The 22,255-nt window shown below is 40.0% G+C and overlaps 1 protein-coding gene across 2 annotated transcripts in view; it reads left to right on the top strand.

The window, feature by feature from the left end:
- Nucleotides 1-22,255, top strand: part of LOC126483770 (rootletin-like) — a 250,250-nt gene that overhangs the window by 139,978 nt on the left and 88,017 nt on the right. For both annotated transcript variants that reach the window (XM_050106920.1, XM_050106919.1), the window contains exons 12-13: nucleotides 9,531-9,686; nucleotides 9,792-9,823. In XM_050106920.1, the coding sequence (XP_049962877.1) occupies nucleotides 9,531-9,686; nucleotides 9,792-9,823 (188 nt within the window). The remainder of the gene's footprint in view (nucleotides 1-9,530; nucleotides 9,687-9,791; nucleotides 9,824-22,255) is intronic.

Genomic DNA, 22,255 nt, shown 5'->3' with positions numbered 1-22,255 from the left:
CCGCCGCCACCGACATTCTGCTCTGATTCCCGGAGCGCCATCCAGAGCCTCAGTGATCTGTATCCGGTTCACCCTTTCATGCACCAGATCCAATGCTCTCTTCAGCAGCTGGTGGACGACGGTTCTCCGTTTACCTTTATGTGGTTTCCTGGCCATGTCAGTATCCCTGGGAACGAAGCTGCAGATGCCGCGGCCAAGGCTGTGGTCCTCCAGTCTCGGACAGCTGTTTGTGTGCCTTCATGTGATTTTAGCAGGGTCATTTGTCAGCGCATTTTATCGGTGTGGCATGCCGATTGGTCTACACTTACTGAAAACAAGGTTCTGGCCTTGAAACCTCTCCCCATGGCTTGGACGACCTCTTCACGCCCTTCTCGGTGGGAGGATGTCGTTTTGGCCCGGTTACGGATTGGACACTGCTGGTTCAGCCACAGCCATCTGCTGATGGCTGCGCTGGCGCCGTTCTGCCCATGTGGGCAATTGCTGACGGTATGCCACATTTTTAACATCCTGTCCGAATTTTAATACACTGCACATTGATCTTGGCCTGCCATGTACTCTGGATGAAATTTTAGCGGTTGAGCCAGGAGCAGCGCTCGCGTTCTTCGTTTTATCCACTTGACAAACCTGTCTAAGGACATTTGATTATGCTGTTTCCTTTTAATCCCTTACCTGTTAATGTTCCTTTTTATGGTGTTGTCCTTTTTAGTTGGTGTTTTCACACTCGCGGTGCATTCATAATTTAGTCTGGGTTCTAATGACCACTGTAGTTGTGCGCCCTTAAAAACACTCCTTACAAATGTTTCCACAAAGTTTCATTGTCCTACAATTACTTACTTTTATCATGGGGGCCCTCTCAGATAGTTTACTTGTTAACAAAAAATTGCAGGGGCGTGTCCCGTCAAGATCATCAACTGTAACCGCCAACTTCAACAGTTTAGTTTCGGCAATCGCATAGGGGCAAGGGAAAACAGAGAGAACGCATTTTGTGCGAAATCGTGGTGCCTAAAGGAATACATGTCTCTGCACTTCACTAATATTAAAGTTCCTCACATTTAGTTGGAAAATTATTGCTTTGAATGGATAATAGCACATACTGTCTTACTTTGTTCATCAATTATGCAGGTAACACTCTTTCTAACAAAGCCTAGACCCAAGTGTGCTCATATTAACAGCTAAATTTATTTCACTTTAAACTAAAGTTTGCCTTAGCTGTATTGCTTTTACAAATATTTCACATTGACAGTCCACGGTAGCCTTCATAAATATGATTGGAAAATGGAAAAATATATCCTGCCATCAAATGCTACGAAGAATGAAAATGTTTTATCCCCAGATTTTGTGTGTAATTATGCACACCCTCTGTGAATAAACCAAATGAATACTCATATTTCATCACATCAGCAAAGTTTTCAAAGAATTTTGCTGAGGCTCATTGCACTCAACCATTCCTTGCAAAACTCAAATGACTCCCACTTCTCATTCTGACATGTGACCAGTAATGTGTGGGCATTGTTGAATGTCAGAGCAAGGCAGTGCCCCCACTGGAAAAGATGTTCTCAGATTCAAAAATTATACATAATTGGCAGTGCATAAGAGGTACAATGTACGAAGTCATACCACCATCAGTAGTAGTACCCCTTACAAAATATAACAATGTTACAGAGTAATAAAAGTCGTTAAATGTACATTAATCCACATTTCACGTATTGCATATTATTAAGTCATTTTACCAAAAATTGCTTAGGTCCACTATCGGGTGGAGAAATGTAGGGTCCCTACGGTCAGGCGTGCTCTACACACAGGAAGCGGCTACAAGGGTAGCGGAGTACATGTGGAGTGCACATGTGGGTTTCTTAGGTTAGAGAATTCCCTCCCTACGCCCTACAAGACGCCTCCTGAGATGCGACAAGGTAGTAGTAGGCAAAACGCAACAGGGAATAACAATATTAATGTGGTAATAGTAATCTGCAGGAGCGTCTATAGAAGGGTCCAAGAACTGCTCTCATTAATAAACGGTCACAATGCCCACATAGTACTAGGGACGAAAGTTGGCTGTAACCAGATGTAAACAGTAATGAAATTCTAAACTCAAATTGGAATCTATACTGCAGAGACAGGCTGGACAGTGAGGGGGGAGGCGTGTTTATAGCGATTAAACGTGCAATAGTATCGAAGGAAATTGATGGAGATCCGAAATGTGAAATAATGTGACTGAAGGTCACGGTTAGAGCAGGGTCAAACATGGTAATTGGATGTCTCTATAGGCTCCCTGGCTCAGCAGCAGTTGTGGGAGAGCACGTGAAGGAAAATTTAGAAAATATTTCAAGTAGATTTCCCCACCATGCTATAGTTCTGGGTGGAGATTTTAATTTGCTGAATATAGACTGGGTTAAACACAGAACCGACTCGTGGCGATAACATATTACATCTTCTGGTGACAAACAGACCCGAACTGTTTGAAACAGTTAATGCAGAATGGGGAATCAGCCATCATAAAGCGGTTACTGCATCGATGATTTCAGCCGTAAATAGAAATATTAAAAAAGGTAGGAAGATTTTTCTGTTTAGAAAAAGTGACAAAAAGCAGATTTCAGAGTACTTGACGGCTCAACACAAAAGTTTTGTCTCAAGTACAGATAGTGTTGAGGATCAGTGGAAAAAGTTCAAGATCATCTTACAATATGCATTAGATGAGTATGTGCCAAGCAAGATCGTAAGAGATGGAAAAGAGCCACCATGGTACAACAACCAAGTTAGAAAACTGCTGAGGAAGCAAAGGGAGCTTCACAGCAAACATAAACATAGCCAAAGCCTTGCAGACAAACAAAAATTACGCGAAGCGAAATGTAGTGTGAGGAGGGCTATACGAGAGACGTTCATTGAATTTGAAGGTAAAGTTCTATGCACTGCCTTGGCAGAAAATCCTAAGAAATTTTGGTCTTGTGTCAAAGCGGTAGGTGGATCAAAACAAAATGTCCAGACACTCTGTGACCAAAATGGTACTGAAACAGAGGATGACAGACTAAAGGCCGAAATACTAAATGTCTTTTTCCAAAGCTATTTCACAGAGGAAGACTGCACTGTAGTTCCTTCTCTAGATTGCAGCATAGATGACATGGTAGATATCGAAATAGTCGACAGAGGGATAGAGAAACAATTAAAATCGCTCAAAAGAGGAAAGGCCGCTGGATCTGATGGGATACCAGTTCGATTTTACAAAGAGTACGTGAAGGAACTTGCCCCCCTTCTTGCAGCGGTGTACCGTAGGTCTCTAGAAGAGTGTAGCGTCCCAAAGGATTGGAAAACGGCACAGGTCATCCCCGTTTTCAAGAAGGGACGTCGAACAGATGTTCAGAACTATAGATTTATATCTCTAACGTCGATCAGTTGTAGAATTTTGGAACACGTATTATGTTAAATTATAATGACTTTTCTGGAGACTAGAAATCTACTCTATAGGAATCGGCATGGGTTTCGAAAAAGATGATCGTGTGAAACCCAGCTCGCGCTATTCGTCCACGGGACTCAGAGGGCCATATACATGGGTTCCCAGATAGATGCCGTGTTTCTTGACTTCTGCAACCCATTCGATACAGTTCCCCACAGTCATCTAATGAACAAAGTAAGAGCATATGGACTATCAGACCAATTGTGTGGTTGGATTGAAGAGTTCCTAGATAACAGAACGCAGCATGTCATTCTCAATGGGGAGAACTCTTCTGAAGTAAGAGTGATTTCAGGTGTGCCGCAGGGGAGTGTCGTAGGACCGTTGCTATTCACAGTATACATAAATGACCTTGTGGATAACATCGAAAGTTCACTGAGGCTTTTTGCGGATGATGCTGTGGTATATCGAGTTGTTGTAACAATGGAAAATTGTAGGGAAATGCAGGAGGATCTGCAGCGAATTGACGCATGGTGCAGGGAATGGCAATTGAATGTCAATGTAGACAAGCGTAATGTGCAGCGAATACATAGAAAGAAAGATCCCTTATCGTTTAGCTACAATATAGCAGGTCAGCAACTGGAAGCAGCTAATTCTACACTCCTGGAAATTGAAATAAGAACACCGTGAATTCATTGTCCCAGGAAGGGGAAACTTTATTGACACATTCCTGGGGTCAGATACATCACATGATCACACTGACAGAACCACAGGCACATAGACACAGGCAACAGAGCATGCACAATGTCGGCACTAGTATAGTGTATATCCACCTTTCGCAGCAATGCAGGCTGCTATTCTCCCATGGAGACGATCGTAGAGATGCTGGATGTAGTCCTGTGGAACGGCTTGCCATGCCATTTCCACCTGGCCCTCAGTTGGACCAGCGTTCGTGCTGGACGTGCAGACCGCGTGAGAAGACGCTTCATCCAGTCCCAAACATGCTCAATGGGGGACCGATCCGGAGATCTTGCTGGCCAGGGTAGTTGGCTTACACCTTCTAGAGCACGTTGGGTGGCACGGGATACATGCGGACGTGCATTGTCCTGTTGGAACAGCAAGTTCCCTTGTCAGTCTAGGAATGGTAGAACGATGGGTTCGATGACGGTTTGGATGTACCGTGCACTATTCAGTGTCCCCTCGACGATCACCAATGGTGTACAGCCAGTGTAGGAGATCGCTCCCCACACCATGATGCCGGGTGTTGGCCCTGTGTGCCTCGGTCGTATGCAGTTCTGATTGTGGCGCTCACCTGCACGGCGCCAAACACGCATACGACCATCATTGGCACCAAGGCAGAAGCGACGTCTCCATTCGTCCCTCCATTCACGCCTGTCGCGACACCACTGGAGGCGGGCTGCACGATGTTGGGGCGTGAGCGGAAGACGGCCTAACGGTGTGCGGGACCGTAGCCCAGCTTCATGGAGACGGTTGCGAATGGTCCTCGCCGATACCCCAGGAGCAACAGTGTCCCTAATTTGCTGGTAAGTGGCGGTGCGGTCCCCTACGGCACTGCGTAGGATCCTACGGTCTTGGCGTGCATCCGTGCGTCGCTGCGGTCCGGTCCCAGGTCGACGGGCACGTGCACCTTCCGCCGACCACTGGCGACAACATCGATGTACTGTGGAGACCTCACGCCCCACGTGTTGAGCAATTCGGCGGTACGTCCACCCGGCCTCCCGCATGCCCACTATACGCCCTCGCTCAAAGTCCGTCAACTGCACATACGGTTCACGTCCACGCTGTCGCGGCATGCTACCAGTGTTAAAGACTGCGATGGAGCTCCGTATGCCACGGCAAACTGGCTGACACTGACGGCAGCAGTGCACAAATGCTGCGCAGCTAGCGCCATTCGACGGCCAACACCGCGGTTCCTGGTGTGTCCGCTGTGCCGTGCGTGTGATCATTGCTTGTACAGCCCTCGCGCAGTGTCCGGAGCAAGTATGGTGGATCTGACACACCGGTGTCAATGTGTTCTTTTTTCCATTTCCAGGAGTGTATAAATTACTTGGGAGTAGGCATTAGGAGTGATTTAAAATGGAATGATCATATAAAGTTGATTGTCGGTAAAGCAGATGCCAGACTGAGATTCATTGGAAGAATCCTAAGGAAATGCAATCCGAAAACAAAGGAAGTAGGTTACAATACTCTTGTTCGCCAACTGCCTGAATATTGCTCAGCAGTGTGGGATCCGTACCAGATGGGGTTGATAGAAGAGATAGAGAAGATCCGACAGAGAGCACCACGCTTCGTTACAGTATCATTTAGTAATCGCGAAAGCGTTACGGAGATGATAGAACTCCAGAGGAAGACTCTGCAGGAGAGACGCTCAGTAGCTCGGTACGGGCTTTTGTTAAAGTTTCGAGAACATACCTTCACCAAAGAGTCAAGCTGTATATTGCTCCCTCCTACGTATATCTCGCGAAGAGACCATGAGGATAAAATCAGAGAGATTAGAGCCCACACAGAGGCATACTGACAAATCTTTCTTTCCACAAACAATACGAGACTGGAATAGAAAGGAAAACTGATAGAGATACTCAAGATACCCTCCGCCACACACCGTCAGGTGGCTTGCGGAGTATGGATGTGGATGTAGATGTAGATGTAGATGTAGGTGGAAATTAAAACAGTGAATCTTTCCTTACATAGTCACACTACACCCTTCATCAGTAACAAAATCTCATATCTTATCCATTAACACATTTTATTTCTTGGTCTGTATTGTACTTTACATAATATTTGTTAAAATATCTGCTCTTGCTCACTATTGTGTTCGGTTTTCTCGAGTCTTTGATGTTATTGCTTGAATTTGTGTATTCATCTCCTTGCTTATTTCAGCTATTCTTGCTCAGTCTTGCATTGTTTCTGGTGGTTTGCATTAGTATGTGATGTGCTTTTTGGTGTTTGACAATTAAAGGGCCTGCTTTGTAACAAGAAAAATTTATGCAGTCCTTCAAAAACTGGGTGTATACTGCTCTCTATGGCAATTTGGAATCTTGTGCAACAAAAATCATTTGTTGTTCTTGTTGTTTGCTGCCTGGGTTATAATAAATGGAATTGATCAGAGGCAAGTAAAATTTGATTAGGTTTCTGTGATAAAGTAATGAAGGAGTATATAGAAATTAGAATGACATAAAACTTAATAACAGACATATATGTTTTAATTGGACCCATCCCCCCAATTTGGTACTTACTTTATTAAGCTATTCATGACAATCTTAAATTGTAAGACAAAAATGTAAAAGAATGAAAATATCATGGAATGCTTGTACTGTGACTAGAGTTTTACTATAAATAGCAATGCTCTACTAATAATATCTCAACCAGTTAGTCCTGGAAGTGAACATGCTTAAGGCCATTAGTCGCAGTTCATTATGAAAATGACTGACTGTAATAAAAATTGTGTACAGGAAAATGGAATGATCTGCTTTTCTGACCATGTGGAACTAAGACATTCGGCAGAAAAGTACTGTAAATATTAATGAAATACTAATAGTCTCTACAGTGTCATGAACAAGATTCTTGTACTGAGAGCTGTTGAAACTTCTGTCCACAAGAAACAGTTGGTTTTTTGTTAGCAACAACTTCTGTAATCACTGGCGTCATCTTCTTCTTAATTATAGTTCTTAATTATAGTTGAATCAAAGACCCTTTATGGGCATTGTGGACCAGCACTGAAGACACTGTGTCTCTGTTAATATGAGTTTATAATCAGGTCTGGCACATTCTGCGTTTTGATAGAAAATTTTAGGTTTGCTATGTGTGGAAGGTTACGAAATTACCATCAGATAAGAAAGCTCAAGGTATAAAAATTACCAGTTTGTATAGGGAAAAGTAATATAGCTTCATATGTCCGTTCTGTATTTTCTAATCTCAAAACATGGCTTAGTAGGAAGAAATTTTCATTGAATGAAGGAGGTCAGAAAAGATCCCAGGAAAGTCTGTTTTACCTACTGGGCTGTGGATTACTTCTTTCCTATTACTTACTAGATTCGAATTTGTGCTCCGTGACTGAGCTTAGTATGCCACCCTTCAACAAGCAATAAAGAGAAGACACACACAAAGATATAAGTTTAGCGTGTGTGCGTCTGCACTTGTGCTACCCCCCCCCCCCCCCGCGCCTCCCCAAAGCACCCCCCCCCCCCAACCCCCTCCAGTTGTCCAGTTGTGCCTAAATGTCACTGACCATTATTAGCCAAGAATGCAAAAATTATTTTACTTTTTGGGAAAAAGTTGCAGCTTATATTTTTATTTCTTATTTTGTGAAAGGAGGAATGGGCTGATGTATAGCAGCAGCAGCGGTGCCAACTTTGTAGAACTGCTAATGAAGCATATGCAAATGGTCATAGAAAAGTACCTCATATTAATTGTAAAGTACACTGTCATGATGTATACACTAAAGTGTCAGAGAAAGTGGTATAGGCATGCGTATTCAAATACAGAGATATGTAGACAGCAGAATATGGCCCTGCGGTCAGCAACACCTATGTAAGACAAAAAGTGTGTGGCACAGTTGTTAGATCGGTTACTGCTGCTACAATGGCAGGTGATTAAGATTTAAGTGAATTTGAACACGGTGTTTTAGTCGGCGTACAAGCGATGGGACACAGCTTCTCCGCAGTAGCAATGAAGTGGGGCTTTTCCCGTAAAACTTTTTCTCTAGTGTACCATGAATATCAGGAACACAGTAAGACATCAAATCTCAGACATCGCTGAGGCAGGAGAAAGATCCTGCAAGAATGGGACCATGACGACTGAAGAGAATCATTCAGTGTGGCAGAAGTGCAACCCTTTTGCAGCTGCAGATTTCAATGCTGGACCATCGGCAAGTGTCAGCGTCTGAACCATTCAACGAAACCTCATCAATATGTTCTTTCGGAACTGAAAGCCCACTCATGTACCCTCGATGACTAAACAACACAAAGCTTTATGCGTCGCCTGGGCCCGTCAACACCAACATTGGACTGTTGGTGAGTGGAAACATGTTGCCTGGTTGGACAAGCTTGTTTCAGATTGTTTTGATCGGATGGACGTGTACAGGTAGGGAGACAATCTCATGAGTTCATGGATCCTGCATGTCAGCAGAGGACTGCTCAAGCTAGTGGAGGCTCCGTAATTGTGTAGGGCGTTTGCACTTGGAGTGATATGGGACCCCTGATACGTCTAGATATGACTCTGACAGGTGGCACAGATCACCTGCATCCATTCAGGTCCATTGTGCATTCTGACAGACTTGTTGGGCAATTCCAGCAGGATAATGTGTTACCCCACACGTCCAGAATTGCTAGAGTGGCTCCAAGAATACACTTCTGGGTTTCAACACTTCCGCTAGCCATCAAACTCCCCAGACATGAAGGTTATTGAGCATATCTGGGATACCTTGCAATGTGCTGTCCAAAGAGATCTTCACCCCCTCATACTCTTACGGCTAGCCCTGCAGGATTCATGGTGTCAGTTCCCTCCAGCACTACTTCAGACATTAGTCGAGTTCATGCCACGTCGTGTTGTGACACTTCTGCTTGCTCGTGGGGACCCTAAATGATATTAGGCAGGTGTACTAGTTTCTTTGGCTCTTCAGTGTATAACGGACTGCATCAAAATCTTTGTGGAAAGTAACATTTCCGTCTAATGAAAACTTGTGGAAATTCCACGTGGAAACATAGTAATATGAAGTTGTTTCTCTACTTTGTAACTTGCACAGGCTGTTGTTTAGAAAACAGCCATAAGTCAGAAAGAAACTGAACCTTTGATTAGATGAAAGGTTTGTAATAAGCTTTCCAATATGATAAGTGGTGTATTGTTAAATGAATTTAGGTTGTCTTGAAAACATCAGACCAGATGCTACTGTGATGTGTTACAGGCATTGAAGGGTAAAATCAGAATTCACAAGGAATTTGCATTGCGTTGTAAATGTGGTACATCTCAAAGAAGAGTACTGTATTATTTTTCCAAGAAATGTGGCTATACAAACTTGTGCTCTTCTGCCAAAATTATTCAGTCTCATTTCATAAATAATATTGCTTTCATAAGGTCTTTCCACATAGATAGAAAAAACATTAATTTTTTTATAATGTTCTCACAGATGTTGTGGTATCAGAATACAAATACGAAGCTGAAGTCAAAATATCAAGAAGTATGTTCAAGATTGGCTAGTGAGTCTAAAGAGAAAAATTTTCTAGAGAAACATCTCTACAAAACACAGAACAGTGATGGTCGGATGGCACTCACCAGTGTTGGGGTATGTTTTATTTCATATTTAATCTTGAATTGTTGTGTGATTATGGACATACACAAGTTTCTTTTGCTAGTGAGGTTCATGACATTAAGAGTTTTCTTGTTTCAGGATGTGCCAGGAGAGCTGAGTGTCCAGTGTAGGTAAGCAAGTTTCCTTCATGCATGCACATATGTAAAACTTCCATCCCTCACATAACCACAGACCTTGGCGTGATGGGTTGTCTTGAGTGTGATGGGTTGTCTTGAGTGTATCATTGATACGGATTTCTGTACTGTATGTGCAACCATTTATAATTGCAAACTCTGCAGATGCCTATACTTACATATGGTTCCTTATGGAGGGTAGCAGCTATTTCATTGATTACAGTGACCAATCTGGCATATTGACTGACCTGACCTTGTAATATTAGGCAACGTGGCCTAGCTGTGTTGTACTGTGATTAACTAAAAGCAGGAGGGAACTATTTTAATGATGATGGCATCCTCAGAAGTAAAATATTCTGGAAGTAAGAGTCCCACATCCTGGTCTCGGGGTAGGGGTTACTCAGGGGAATCTTATCATTAGAAAAACAAATTTCATTTGATGGGTCAGACTGTGGAATTGAGTAGATAGGATAAATAACTTGAAAATATAGATGGAAGATTGAAGTTATAGTGAGGATTAATGTAGTGCTGTGACAGGAGATATCTAGCCCATGAGTACAAAGTTATCAATACAAAACTGAATGTTTAATAACCAGAGGAAAAATAGGAATGTAGGTAAACAGTATGAAGAGCATAGAGAATGACTCATCGTAGCCAATACAAACACAAAGCTACCGCTCACCACATGGCAACGGTCTTGCCGCAGTGGATACATTGGTTCCGTGAGATAACCGAAGTTAAGCACTGTCGAGCGTGGTCAGCTCTTGGATGGATGACCATCCAACCGCCATGTGCTGTTGCCATTTTTCGGGGTGCACTTAGCCTCGTGATGCCAATTGAGGAGCTACTTGACTGAATAGTAGCGGCTCCGGTCAAAGAAAACCATCATAACGACCGGGAGAGCGGTGTGCTGACCACACGCCCCTCCTATCCGCATCCCCAACTGAGGATGACACGGCGGTCCGATGGTCCCGGTGGGCCACTTGTTGTCTGAAGACGGAGTGCTTTACTGCTCACAACAACAGTATTTATGTCCACCTGCTGTACTGGTAATGAAGACATTGAAAAAATGTATGAGAGAAAAATTACTCAGTAATTTGAAAGTGCTTGAGTATGTAAAAAGTGTAGTGTTCCTCTACATTTAGAGGACTGTTAAGATGTCTGCCGTACCCAACTAGCTGATACGTATCAATTTTGATTTTACACCAGCCAGTAGAGTATTTAAATACGGTATCATTTGGTTAAGGTAGGTGAAAATTTAATTGCAGTGTGGGGACTGGACTTCAATACTAGAAAAAGGAAGAAAATGAAATACGAGATATCATGAACTGTGGGAGAGCAATGAAAGGAGAAGCTGCCTAGAAAGCTGCAGAAACAACGATTACATCATTGTTAAATACTTGTTTGAGAATGATGAAAGGTGGCTGTATATCAGGAATAGACCTAGGGACACTGTAAAGTTTCAGAGGGATTACATAGCACCGCAAAGCTTTAGAAACCAGATTTTAGACTATAAAACATTTCATGTATATGATGTGGCCTCGGACTATAATTTGTTAGTTATTAAATTCAGACTAAAACTGAATGAATGACAGATTGGTAGGAAATTGAAATGGGACTTGCTTACACTGAAACAACCTGAGACTGTTGAAAGAGTAAGCGACACTTGGAGAACCAGGCATGTCAAAACTGTTGCACCAGGTATGTAAGGTAATTATGTGGGTTTTATAAAGCAGATTTTCAAAATTCTTCTTTTATCTTGTAGAAACACACTGAATCATGATCAGAGAGGTTGCAGATTATGTCAGTTCATTCTTTGGCTCATTCTAAGCAATTATTTTGGGTGTTATGGTATTAAATGTGCAGCATCAAAGTTTGTTTCAAAATCATTGAATTTTGACCAAAAGCTCGGGAATTGCTGAATGAAGTTGACAACAATCCACAACTTAAAGAAAGTTATGACAGGTGACATAACATGGGTCTATGGATGTGATGGCAAAACTGAGGCCTAATTGTTCCAATGCAAGCTGCCTGAAGAGCCAAGACCGGGAAAAAAAAATCAGGTTTGATCACAACTGTTTTCTCGGATTACAGTGAGGTAGTGCATCCCAAGTTCCTGCCTTATGCTCATACAGTCAATAAGGAATACTACCTATAAGTTATGTGCCATTTGCAAGAAGCAGTCCGAAGTAAACAACCAGAATTGTGCCAGAACCACTTGCAGAAATTGCATCATGATAACACTCCCACTCACACGTTAGTGTTTGTTCATAATATTTTGGCAAAAAACAAAACTATTTTGTTGTCTTAGCCACCATATTCACCGGAAATAGCCCCCTGTGACTTCATTCTATTCCCAAGGCTGAAGAGAACTGTGAAAGGACATAGTTTTGTCACCATTCATGACATAAAAACAGAATCGCTGAAGGAGCTAAACACCATAATGAAAACAGAGTTCCAGAAGTGCTTCCAAGGTTGGAAAAAGCATTGGCACAAGTGTATTCTATCTGTGGGGGGGATTACTTTGAAGGGGTCGGTGTTGACACTGGTGAATAAATAAAGATTCTTTTCAGAAAAACATAAATTCCCATTACTTTGTGATATCATCTTGTATATGAGACTGGAGAAATAGGCCTACCTTCTGACTACAAGAGGAATATAATTATCCCAATATCAAAGAAGGCAGAAGCTGAAGGTTTTGAGATTACTGAACCATCATTTAATAATTGTTTGTAAAGTACTAACACTTGGTGCCAAGATTAGATGTGATTATCTTTGTATAAAGTGTTTGCTATGAATTTTTATGAAATCTCACAAGGCAGTCATTTAATTTGTGCTTCCTGCTCTCTTTTAACTACTCTTTATTCCCATTTTTATTGTATTGGTCACCAATGTGGATATTGGTGTGTAAGTATGTGACATGGTTTCTTGATACTTGGAATTTTTCATATCTTCTGACATCACATTTTGATTGTGCTTTCAGTCTTATTATTACTATTCCATGTGTTTTTATTATTTTCTGAGTACACATATGATGGAAAAGCAAAAGGTTTCAGAACTAGAAAATTGTTGTGATGCGCAATTGATGGATGAGATTTTAGTATTTTCCACAATTGCGCTATTCTGTGCAAACAAAATACATTATGGTTCATTTTAATAGTTTTATGTTCTGTTTGATTACACTGATAACAGAATTATGGCCACTGTCTTTGATTATGTAAATGCTTGGTGACATAGGTTTCATGGGACGTAGGCCATGGTTAAGGCATGTTTCTCTGCCTAATATTTCATCCTCTACTGTGGTGCATATCCTCAGAACCAGTATGTAGTTACTTAATGGTGAAATGCTGAGTAGCTGAAATGATCAAGCTAAATACTTATACAATAGCATTATGAATGAATGTTTCCAAATGTTTAACATCTGTTGCCTGTCACCCTTTAAAACTGTTATATATCAGAGTAAGCTTGACGTCATCAAGCACAACCTCACTGGATGAAATATATCCAAGTTGTTGCTGCTAAGCGATGCTTATAGGTACAGTTCTAAATTATTCATTACTTCAGCATTGTCTCATTTACTTATTACAAGCACTGAGTTGCATCATAGCCAGCTGAATCTCATGATAGTCTGCTGTGAATATGAGTAGCTGTGGCTTAACTAAATACTTGGCAATCATGATGTGAAAAATCAGTGACATCTGCACGGTGACCGTCCATAGCTTGGATCAGTGTAATGGGGTGGCTGGGTGCAACTTCTAAATACTAAGATAGCTTTCTTACTTAAGGCTTGCATTGTTCTTTGTTTGGTGATGTACTTCTCTTACACGTGTTTCTCTTGGCTGACTTCTATTCATCTATCTTGCTGATGGCAGAAACAGTAGAATATCTGAACCATTGTTTATTTCTGAATCATGTTTTAAAATACTTTTTAAAGCAACACGTGTATTTGGTTCTTATCCGTATAGGTACCCCAAGGTATCTTTCCAAGTTGACATTAGTGTGCTTTGTTAGACCACTCTTTAACACTTTGAGGTCAGGCCACTTAGACGTTTATACCAATATTTACAATGTTACTGGTACATTTGTGTTTGATGTACCTTAAAGGGCAGTACACACCTGAAGACTAATCTTTTAGGTTTCTTTCCCATGTTTATTTTAGAATTATTATGGCAGAAAATATAATTATTCTTCCAAAAGGAAAGTAACTTCACATGTAGCTGACTTTTTTTATGGAAAAGTCTAAAACTTTATGGCCTGCAGAGAAATATGTTGCAGTCAGGGGAGCACCAGCTTGTCACTTTCTTGTTGCTTTACCAGTCGATTAATTCATCTTGTCCAAGTCTTGCAGACCTGTGTTGGACGCTGCTCCTCCTCAGTTTCAGGATTTTTATCAAGAAAGTGTTGTCCTACAAACTTATTGCTGGTGAATAGTGGCAAAATAGGGGTTGTGCATAAAATATAACATATAATGGAAACTGATTAATAATTGCTGCTTGAATAATTAAAGTTGGACAGAATAATTGAAAGAAATTGGAAGGTACAGATATACTGAGTGAACTTCAACTGGCACTAATATCAAGAGATCTTCAATATTCAATACATTTAATTATTAGCATTCGTCATTTAAATTTACATACTTCTCGTTATCATAATTATGCATAAAGCTGGTTATTACGATGCTGATACTGGATCGCTATTCCTCTGCTTATGCAAATTCCTCTTGTCGGATCCTCTTGATACAATATTACAATGGTGGAACTCGTAATACATCCACTCACTACCACTTATAGAGACAAACAGGCAAAGATACAGAAATTAATCAGTTGGAGAGCGTATCTCTACTTGATTTGTTTGTATTCCAACATTATCATTGCTACAAAATAACTTATTATTTTTGTGTGACAGAAAAAATAATAATAATATGATCCATTACAGTTGCCCCCTCCCCCCTATTGTGCACTGACATGATATGGAGGTGCATGGTGTCCGGGCTTATTTCCCTTTTTGAGAGTTCATAACGCTAGCTGGTATGGGCATAGCCTTTATTTTTTGGCCATTGGAGTTATCCTATATGGTTATAATTTGTACTAAGATGTCAGCTTCTTTTAACACTTACATACATAAGTTTTCTTTCATAACAAAGTGCTTGCTGTAACCGCATAGGCCCATTATTGTCAGTCAGCATCTGCCGCGTGTGTAGCTTGCGAAGTATGTGCACCCAGCTCAACATCCGTTACCATCCAAGCTCGCTCTCAGATGTTTAATACAAAGTCAGTGTGTCCGTGTCATGCGTTCACAGTAGCCTTCACTGCACAAATTCGTTAAGCTCGTGTTCAGTGTCATGACCCTTTGTGAAATCCTCACTGTGGTGACAACTGGCGTCCATATCAGCGGCATGAGGAATTTATTTCTCCTTGTCGCTATCACTTATTCAGTGGGGACACCATCCGTACATCTGACATCCATCTACAAGGTAAGTTTCTTGCTGCTTTTACGACGTTGTTCGAGCACAGAAAATTCATGTTACGCGAAGTATTGTCATCTTTAGTTTATCATGCACACACCCATGTATCTCACGCGCACACTTAATACTTTGTAGGCAGGTTTTGTACATTTTTGCGCTTTGCTTTTGAGCGTCTTTCATACTGTTGCATTAGACAAAGTTTCCGAAGTGTCCTTTCCACATACCATACACATAACAAAAAGGACAAATACAACTACAAAAATAAATTTATCCTATTCATTTGCTGACACACCATTATCATTGCTTATATACATTATAGTATGTTTGTCATTTTGTTACATTGTTACTCTTGTTTGATTTTACATTATTTACATAACATTCATACAATAATAGATTCTGTTTTGATTTATGACATAATTTGACATACATTTCATTCCTGTTCACAGCTACTTCTTGTCGGAGCATATTTATCAGTTTCAAAGAATTAAAGAAGTGAACAATAGTCGCTACAATAGATTCTACATGCTACTCAAATAACTACCCATGGCCTTGCCTCTCTAGCATTCTCCAAGAAGGAGTTAAACACTATAGGGTTGAGCAAATTTCACAGAAAGACATTTATGTGCTCAGTTATGCTTCAGTATTAGACTTAACTGTGATCCCAAGAACAAAATGGTTTGTTGTTTATAAACACAACTTAAAGCTGATGATACCAATCGTATCAAATACTTATTTAGTGTTTAAAGTGCAGCTCAATATTTGTTATGTTCATTGTATAGAGGATAATCATTTCATATGCTGAGGTATGCAGAGTTGTATCATCAATACTATATGTTATATACAATGAGCATAAAACAGTGTTTATATAAGTAAAAAATGTGCATAAAAATTTCAATGTGAATCAGGTGTTTGACACTTTCATGGGAAGTCGATACCCACAGTAATTTGGTTTCATCCTCTTGATTATTTGGTAATGCTCAACCACAGTTCAGCATTGTTATATGCGATGTACTGCAACTAGTTTCTTCTACACATACTTTCACACTATCACTTTCATGCATATCGTAAACTTATAACTATATATGTCTTGTGGTGCGGTCTTTCTTATTTTTATATTGTTCCTAACACTCTACAAGCATTTGTTTTTCTTCACCTTAGGATGTGTTGGTGCATCATTCCCTGGAAGAAAAACTTAATACTAACTTAAAATTAAACCTTCATAAATAAATGTACAGTGGCTGGATGGCTACTAATACCTCTTTCATACATTCAACCAGGTATACATTTACTTCAGTGTGCTGTGCAGTCGTGGTATCACAAACTCATTTAATGCCACGTGTGCATCTCTACTCACCTTGTAGATCTGAAAGATAAAGTATCTTATAGGCGTGGTGCGACCTCTTATTCAGTTTGCCACTTATACTGTACTCACTTGTTTACCTGCAGCATGGCCGTGCGGTTCTAGGCGCTACAGTCTGGAACCGAGCGACCGCTACGGTTGCAGGTTCGAATCCTGCCTCAGGCATTGATGTGTGTGACGTCCCTAGGTTAGTTAGGTTTAATTAGTTCAAAGTTCTAGGCGACTGATGACCTCAGAAGTTAAGTCGCATAGTGCTCAGAGCCATTTGAACCATTTTACCTGCAGCAGGAGTTTTCTGGTCCCTCAAATATAATTAGTGCGTGTATTTTCAATACTTCAATTTGTAAATATATAGATACAATGTATATAGTAACGTAACTTTAGTAAATATCTCGTAGCTTAGGATCTCCTTCCTTGTATATAATCCCTTAGCTTATCTTTGTTCGTGTGTATTGTATAGAAAGTTGTAGTATAGACATTCCCTTTATTTTCTATGTCCCTGTTTATGCAATAGGCTTTAGAAATGCTAGGCAGGCTGTAGCTCATAGGGGTTGTTTATTTTGGTGCTCCAACACTTTCAGCTATCTCTGTGTAGTGCGCACGAGCTTGCAGTTTGTTGACTAGTTTGCTCCCCAATTCACATACACTGTGTCGCTCTGATACCACTTATATCGTGGTGAGTTGTGTATTGCATTGCGCGCTACCGTGCATTTCACAAATTCGTTTATTTGTTTACAGCTGGGCTATGTGCAAGGCAAAGAATTGTATTTAGAGTATCATTGTCTTTAGACACACAAAAGTAAAATTCTTCCTTGTTACATCCACTCACTTTACCATTTACACATTTGACGTATAAAAAGAAAAAGATGAACAAAAAATTTTCCATAAAGCCCTTCATCAATATATAAACATTCTCAAGTCTTTGTATGGGTAAAGGAGATTTTAGTAATTATGTGTGGTCCAGAGTATGAGTTGCTTCTTACGGTTCAGTTTTCCAATTTTTGTGGATTTGGGGTGTGTTCTAAATAACGCCTTTTGTCCTATATAAAACTGTGTTGTATGTTTCAGCTTTCTGTCGTAAACTCCTTTCTTGTATTTACCCCAGATTTCAATGTTGACTACTGCTTGTTGTATTTCATCATCAAGTGAGAGTTCCAGTATCGTTATCTTGGGTAAAGGTTTTTCACACTAGTCTACCTGTTTGCAATTGAACATCAACTTATTTGGTGTAAATCCAGTTGAGGTATGGGGAAGGTTGTTAACAACTTGTAAGCAGGGAGTGACATATTCAATCCACTTGTTATGTTTACGAGGTATATAGGTCCTCACAAACCTATTGGATTCCTTAAACAGCCTTTCTATGGGGGACGCTTTGGGATGAAATTTCGATACTAAAATGTGTTTGATTTGGTTGCAATATACAAACACTTTCCATTTACATCCAACGAAATATGAGGCATTATCTGTTAACATGACTTCTGGTTTCCTACTCTTGCAAAATAATCCTCTTTCACTTGTCTTATAATCGAACCGGCTGTAACTTTCTGTTCAGCCTACAGTTTTACGTATTTTGTGAAAATATCGTACAGGCCTACTGTATATTTTACTCCCCTGTTACCTCTGGGATAGGGTCCAACCACATCTAATGATATCTTTTCTAGAGGTTACTTAGCCACAATGGGATGTAGTTCTATGTGTTTGGAGATTTAGAATATTCGCTTTCTGGCAAACGCACTTCGTTACCACCTGCAGTACTCTTCGTCTAAGATTGGGGGAATAACAATATTTACTTATTTTGTCAGTGCATTTTGCAGTGCCATAATGGCCCCAAGTATTGTGTGTGTCTATAACATAAAATCATCGACATATTCCTCTGGCAAACACACACACCATTGTTCTGTTCCATAGGAACCTTCCCGAGCAAGAACACCTTTGTGAATAGTAAAATACCTTTTTAACTTATGTGCAAGTTCTGCTCTTACCTTACTCCAGTGTGTGTCTTCCTGCTCAAATTGCTCCACATGTTTACACATGTGGATATAGTATGCTCGGAGTGTTTTGTCTTCCATCAACATAGCTCTTACTTCACCTTCCTGCTCTAAAAGATCATTGAATTCCTCTAAGTTATGTCGTAGTCGAGAAAGAGCATCAGCTATTATGTTTTGATTTCGTTTTACGTATGCTATTTCAAAATCAAATTCTTGAAGGTACATACTCCAACTGGCTATCCGTCAGTATAGAAATTTACAAGTTAACAAAAACGATAGGGACTGATGGTCACATTATACTTTTGTGTGTTTACCGCATAGGAAATATTCAAACTTTTTAAAGGACCAAATTACAGCCAAGCACTCCAACTCCGTAACTGAATAAGAACGTTCAGCTTCAGATAAGGTGCGACTGGTGATGCTAATTACCGTATTTACTCGAATCTAAGCCGCACCTGAAAAACGAGACTCGAAATCAAGGGGAAAAAATTTTCCCAAATCTAAGCCGCAACTGAAATTTGAGACTCGAAATTCGAGGGGAGAGAAAAGTTTTAGGCCGCACCTCCAAATCAAAACACAGTCGGTCCATTGTAATATGAGAGACAAATTAGGTCGAATGAATGACAATACAGCTACCGTAGTTTGGTTCGAGTCGTAAGCTTAGCAGTTAAGCTTTACCAGGTAGCCATTGCTATGCGTCAGGCTCTCCGTCCTTATTTATACGGGTACCCTTCCTTTTTCACATGCTTCGTCTGGTTTCAATTGATTGCTCATTTTTCTTTGATCTCATAAGTGCCGTTCTCTTTCTTATAGGTGTTTGTTACTCTAAGCTGAAATGCATTACTGTACTGTGTCATGCATTGTTTGTCGCATTCTGATAATGAGTGTTTACGGCCTGTCGCCATTCGCGGCATGGCTTGCTTTTTTGCGCGCTACCGCAACTTAAAAGGAATCGTCTCCTTAGCGAAACAATGGCAAGAGACTGCTATTTGTTGTTACTTACACTGCTGCTTTCTTTGATAATGGTCAACAAGAACCAAATAATAGACTGCGTATGATAGATGATGTTCTGAACGAGAGTTTAGCGAAATATTTTCTCTGTTTGAAAATCTTTGCAGACGCCTCTTCAGTACATTACATTCTGCACAGAAATTAGTCATCTTAGATTTAAAAATTTAGTAAATTACCATGCTTCATTTCTGACTGTATTACTACTGGGCATAAGAATAATACAAATATAAACATGACATGATATGTATATTCTTCCGCATTTGCTGTTGTCTCACTCTACTTTTGTAGTTTATTAGGCAGACAGGATTTAAATGAGATAGCAGCAAACACGAAAGAATACATGGCAAACTGTTTATATTCGTATTATTATGGTGAAGAGAATACTGCATGTGATTCACAATTCATAAAAGTTGTTATTAGCAACCATCTCTTGTCACAGGTAGGAAAAAATTCAGAACGTAGAGTTGGCCATATTGACAAACATCCCAAACAGTCTTGCCAGTCGTATTTTCGTAGTACATTGAAATTCTGCTACATTCGAAGATCAACAATACAGAATTTGTATTTACTTCGTTGGATAATGTACCAAAACGCAGTGGTCGAAACTCTGAGCAGAGGAAAAAGGCTCGTCTTCCACTTTTTTTTTATTTATTTACTGACGCAGAGATTTTGATACCAGTATTTATCTTTGTGCCTACAAAGCATGCCTGTGTGGCGCTACATATATTCGATGGCAGAAGTTAGTTGTGGCGGCACCCACCAACATTTTTCAGAACTCCCGCTTGGTTTGCACTCGATTCTAAGCCGCAGGCGGTTTTTTGGATTACAAAAACCAGAAAAAAGTGCGGCTTCGATTCGAATAAATATGGTACTTTAAGATTAAGATTTCCCTCTTCTTCTACCATTTGAAAAAGGCATGCACCCAGACTGTGAGAAGATGCATTGGTGCGTGAACAAAAATCTTTCTTTATGGTTGGTTGAGATAAAATATCATCTTTTAATAAGGCTTGCTTGATGTTTTTGAAATCGTTTTGATATTGCTTATCCCATAACCAAGGTTTGTTTTTCCAGAGAAGCATCATTGTTAATAAGTTGGTTAGGGATGAATTTCCTGAAAAATGACACGAGGCCTAAGTATGCCTTTCATTGTATCTTGATTTGAGGAACAAGGCAGATCCTGAAGGCATCAGTTTTTTTGGGATCTGGCAGTATGCCTTCCGAAGAGATTGTGTGTCCTAAAAATTTTACATTTTCTTCTCTGAAATTAGATTTATTGAGATTTGCTGTTACTCCATATTCAGAAAAGCGGCTCAATATTTGTTCAATTAATCTTAAGTGTTCTACCCAAGTGGGTGTAGCGACTAAAAGATCATCCACGTATACTGTTACCTTACTAAAAAGTTCGGGCCCTAGCACCCTGTCAAGTGCAGAGATAAATACACCTGCACTTACGTTCAGTCAAAACAGTAATACTTGAAATTAGAAGCTTCTGGCCCCACATATCAAGGCGGTATATATGCTGAGTTTCTTCATGTAGTTTCATTTGCCAATATGAATACCGGAGATCAGTTATGGTAAGAAATTAGCATTATGGAATTTCATAAGCTGTTCCTCTAAATTGTCTGGACATGTTTCAAACTTATACAGTAATGTTATTAATGTTATGTGCGTTGAGGACCAAGTGCACCTTGCCATATGGCTTACTCACGTCCAAAACAGGACTACAATAAGGGGAAAACTTTGGTTGTATTATGCTCCATTCAAGCATCCTGTTAATCTCATTTTTTACTGGTATGAGGTAGGACAAAAAGTTTCGTGAGGATACACTTCCATGCTGTACATAAAATCCTTAATGATTCCCTCTTTTTTACTTGTATATAAACAAGTATCAGTTCCCTAAGTTGCGCTTGCTGTTCTTAAGGGGAGCCGGAACGATCCATCTCCTCCATGTTAATTTCAGCAAATAGGAGGAACATTTTTTCTGAAACCATTAAACATATTGTTCTGAAATTTGGACTACATGTTCAGTGAATATTTCTCTATGAAGTTATAATGTCATGTTAAGAAATATTCTTTCTCCCCCCCTCCCCAATCCTTATTTTATTTTTCTCTAAAATTTTGCACTTTTTCTTCTATAACTCTTGAATTATACAATTTGTTATAAAAATGAAGGAAAAGAAGTGAACAATATTGTGTATAAATTTCATTGATACACTGTTAGCAGTTTTTGAGAAAATTTTCCTCAAAGATGAAAAATTTAAAGTTATGGGAAATGGCTTCAAAAGTTTTTTAATACATTCCTGCCCCATATGATGGATTATCAGCATCCTCTTCTTTTTCCAGTTTTAGTTTCCTTTTCACTGGTCTTTTCTTCCCTTTTGCTGCATGTTGTAGGCTTTTCTCTCTTCTTCCTGCACCTCTTAGTCTTTCATCATCAATTAGGCACATTGTGGAAATTGTGTTGTCCTGGCTGGAAACCTAAACGTTTCAGCATATCACATCTGATAATGTTTCCTTCATTGTATGTTGCCAGTGCATCATACACTCCAAAATGTAATGTTTTTATGTGTACAAACAGTCTTTTGGGAATCCTAATCCAAATTAAA

Source organism: Schistocerca serialis, chromosome 6, assembly GCF_023864345.2.
Source record: "Schistocerca serialis cubense isolate TAMUIC-IGC-003099 chromosome 6, iqSchSeri2.2, whole genome shotgun sequence".
Taxonomy (NCBI): domain Eukaryota; kingdom Metazoa; phylum Arthropoda; class Insecta; order Orthoptera; family Acrididae; genus Schistocerca; species Schistocerca serialis.
The sequence above is the reverse complement of the archived record's forward strand: the minus strand, read 5'-3'. Positions and strand labels throughout refer to the sequence as shown.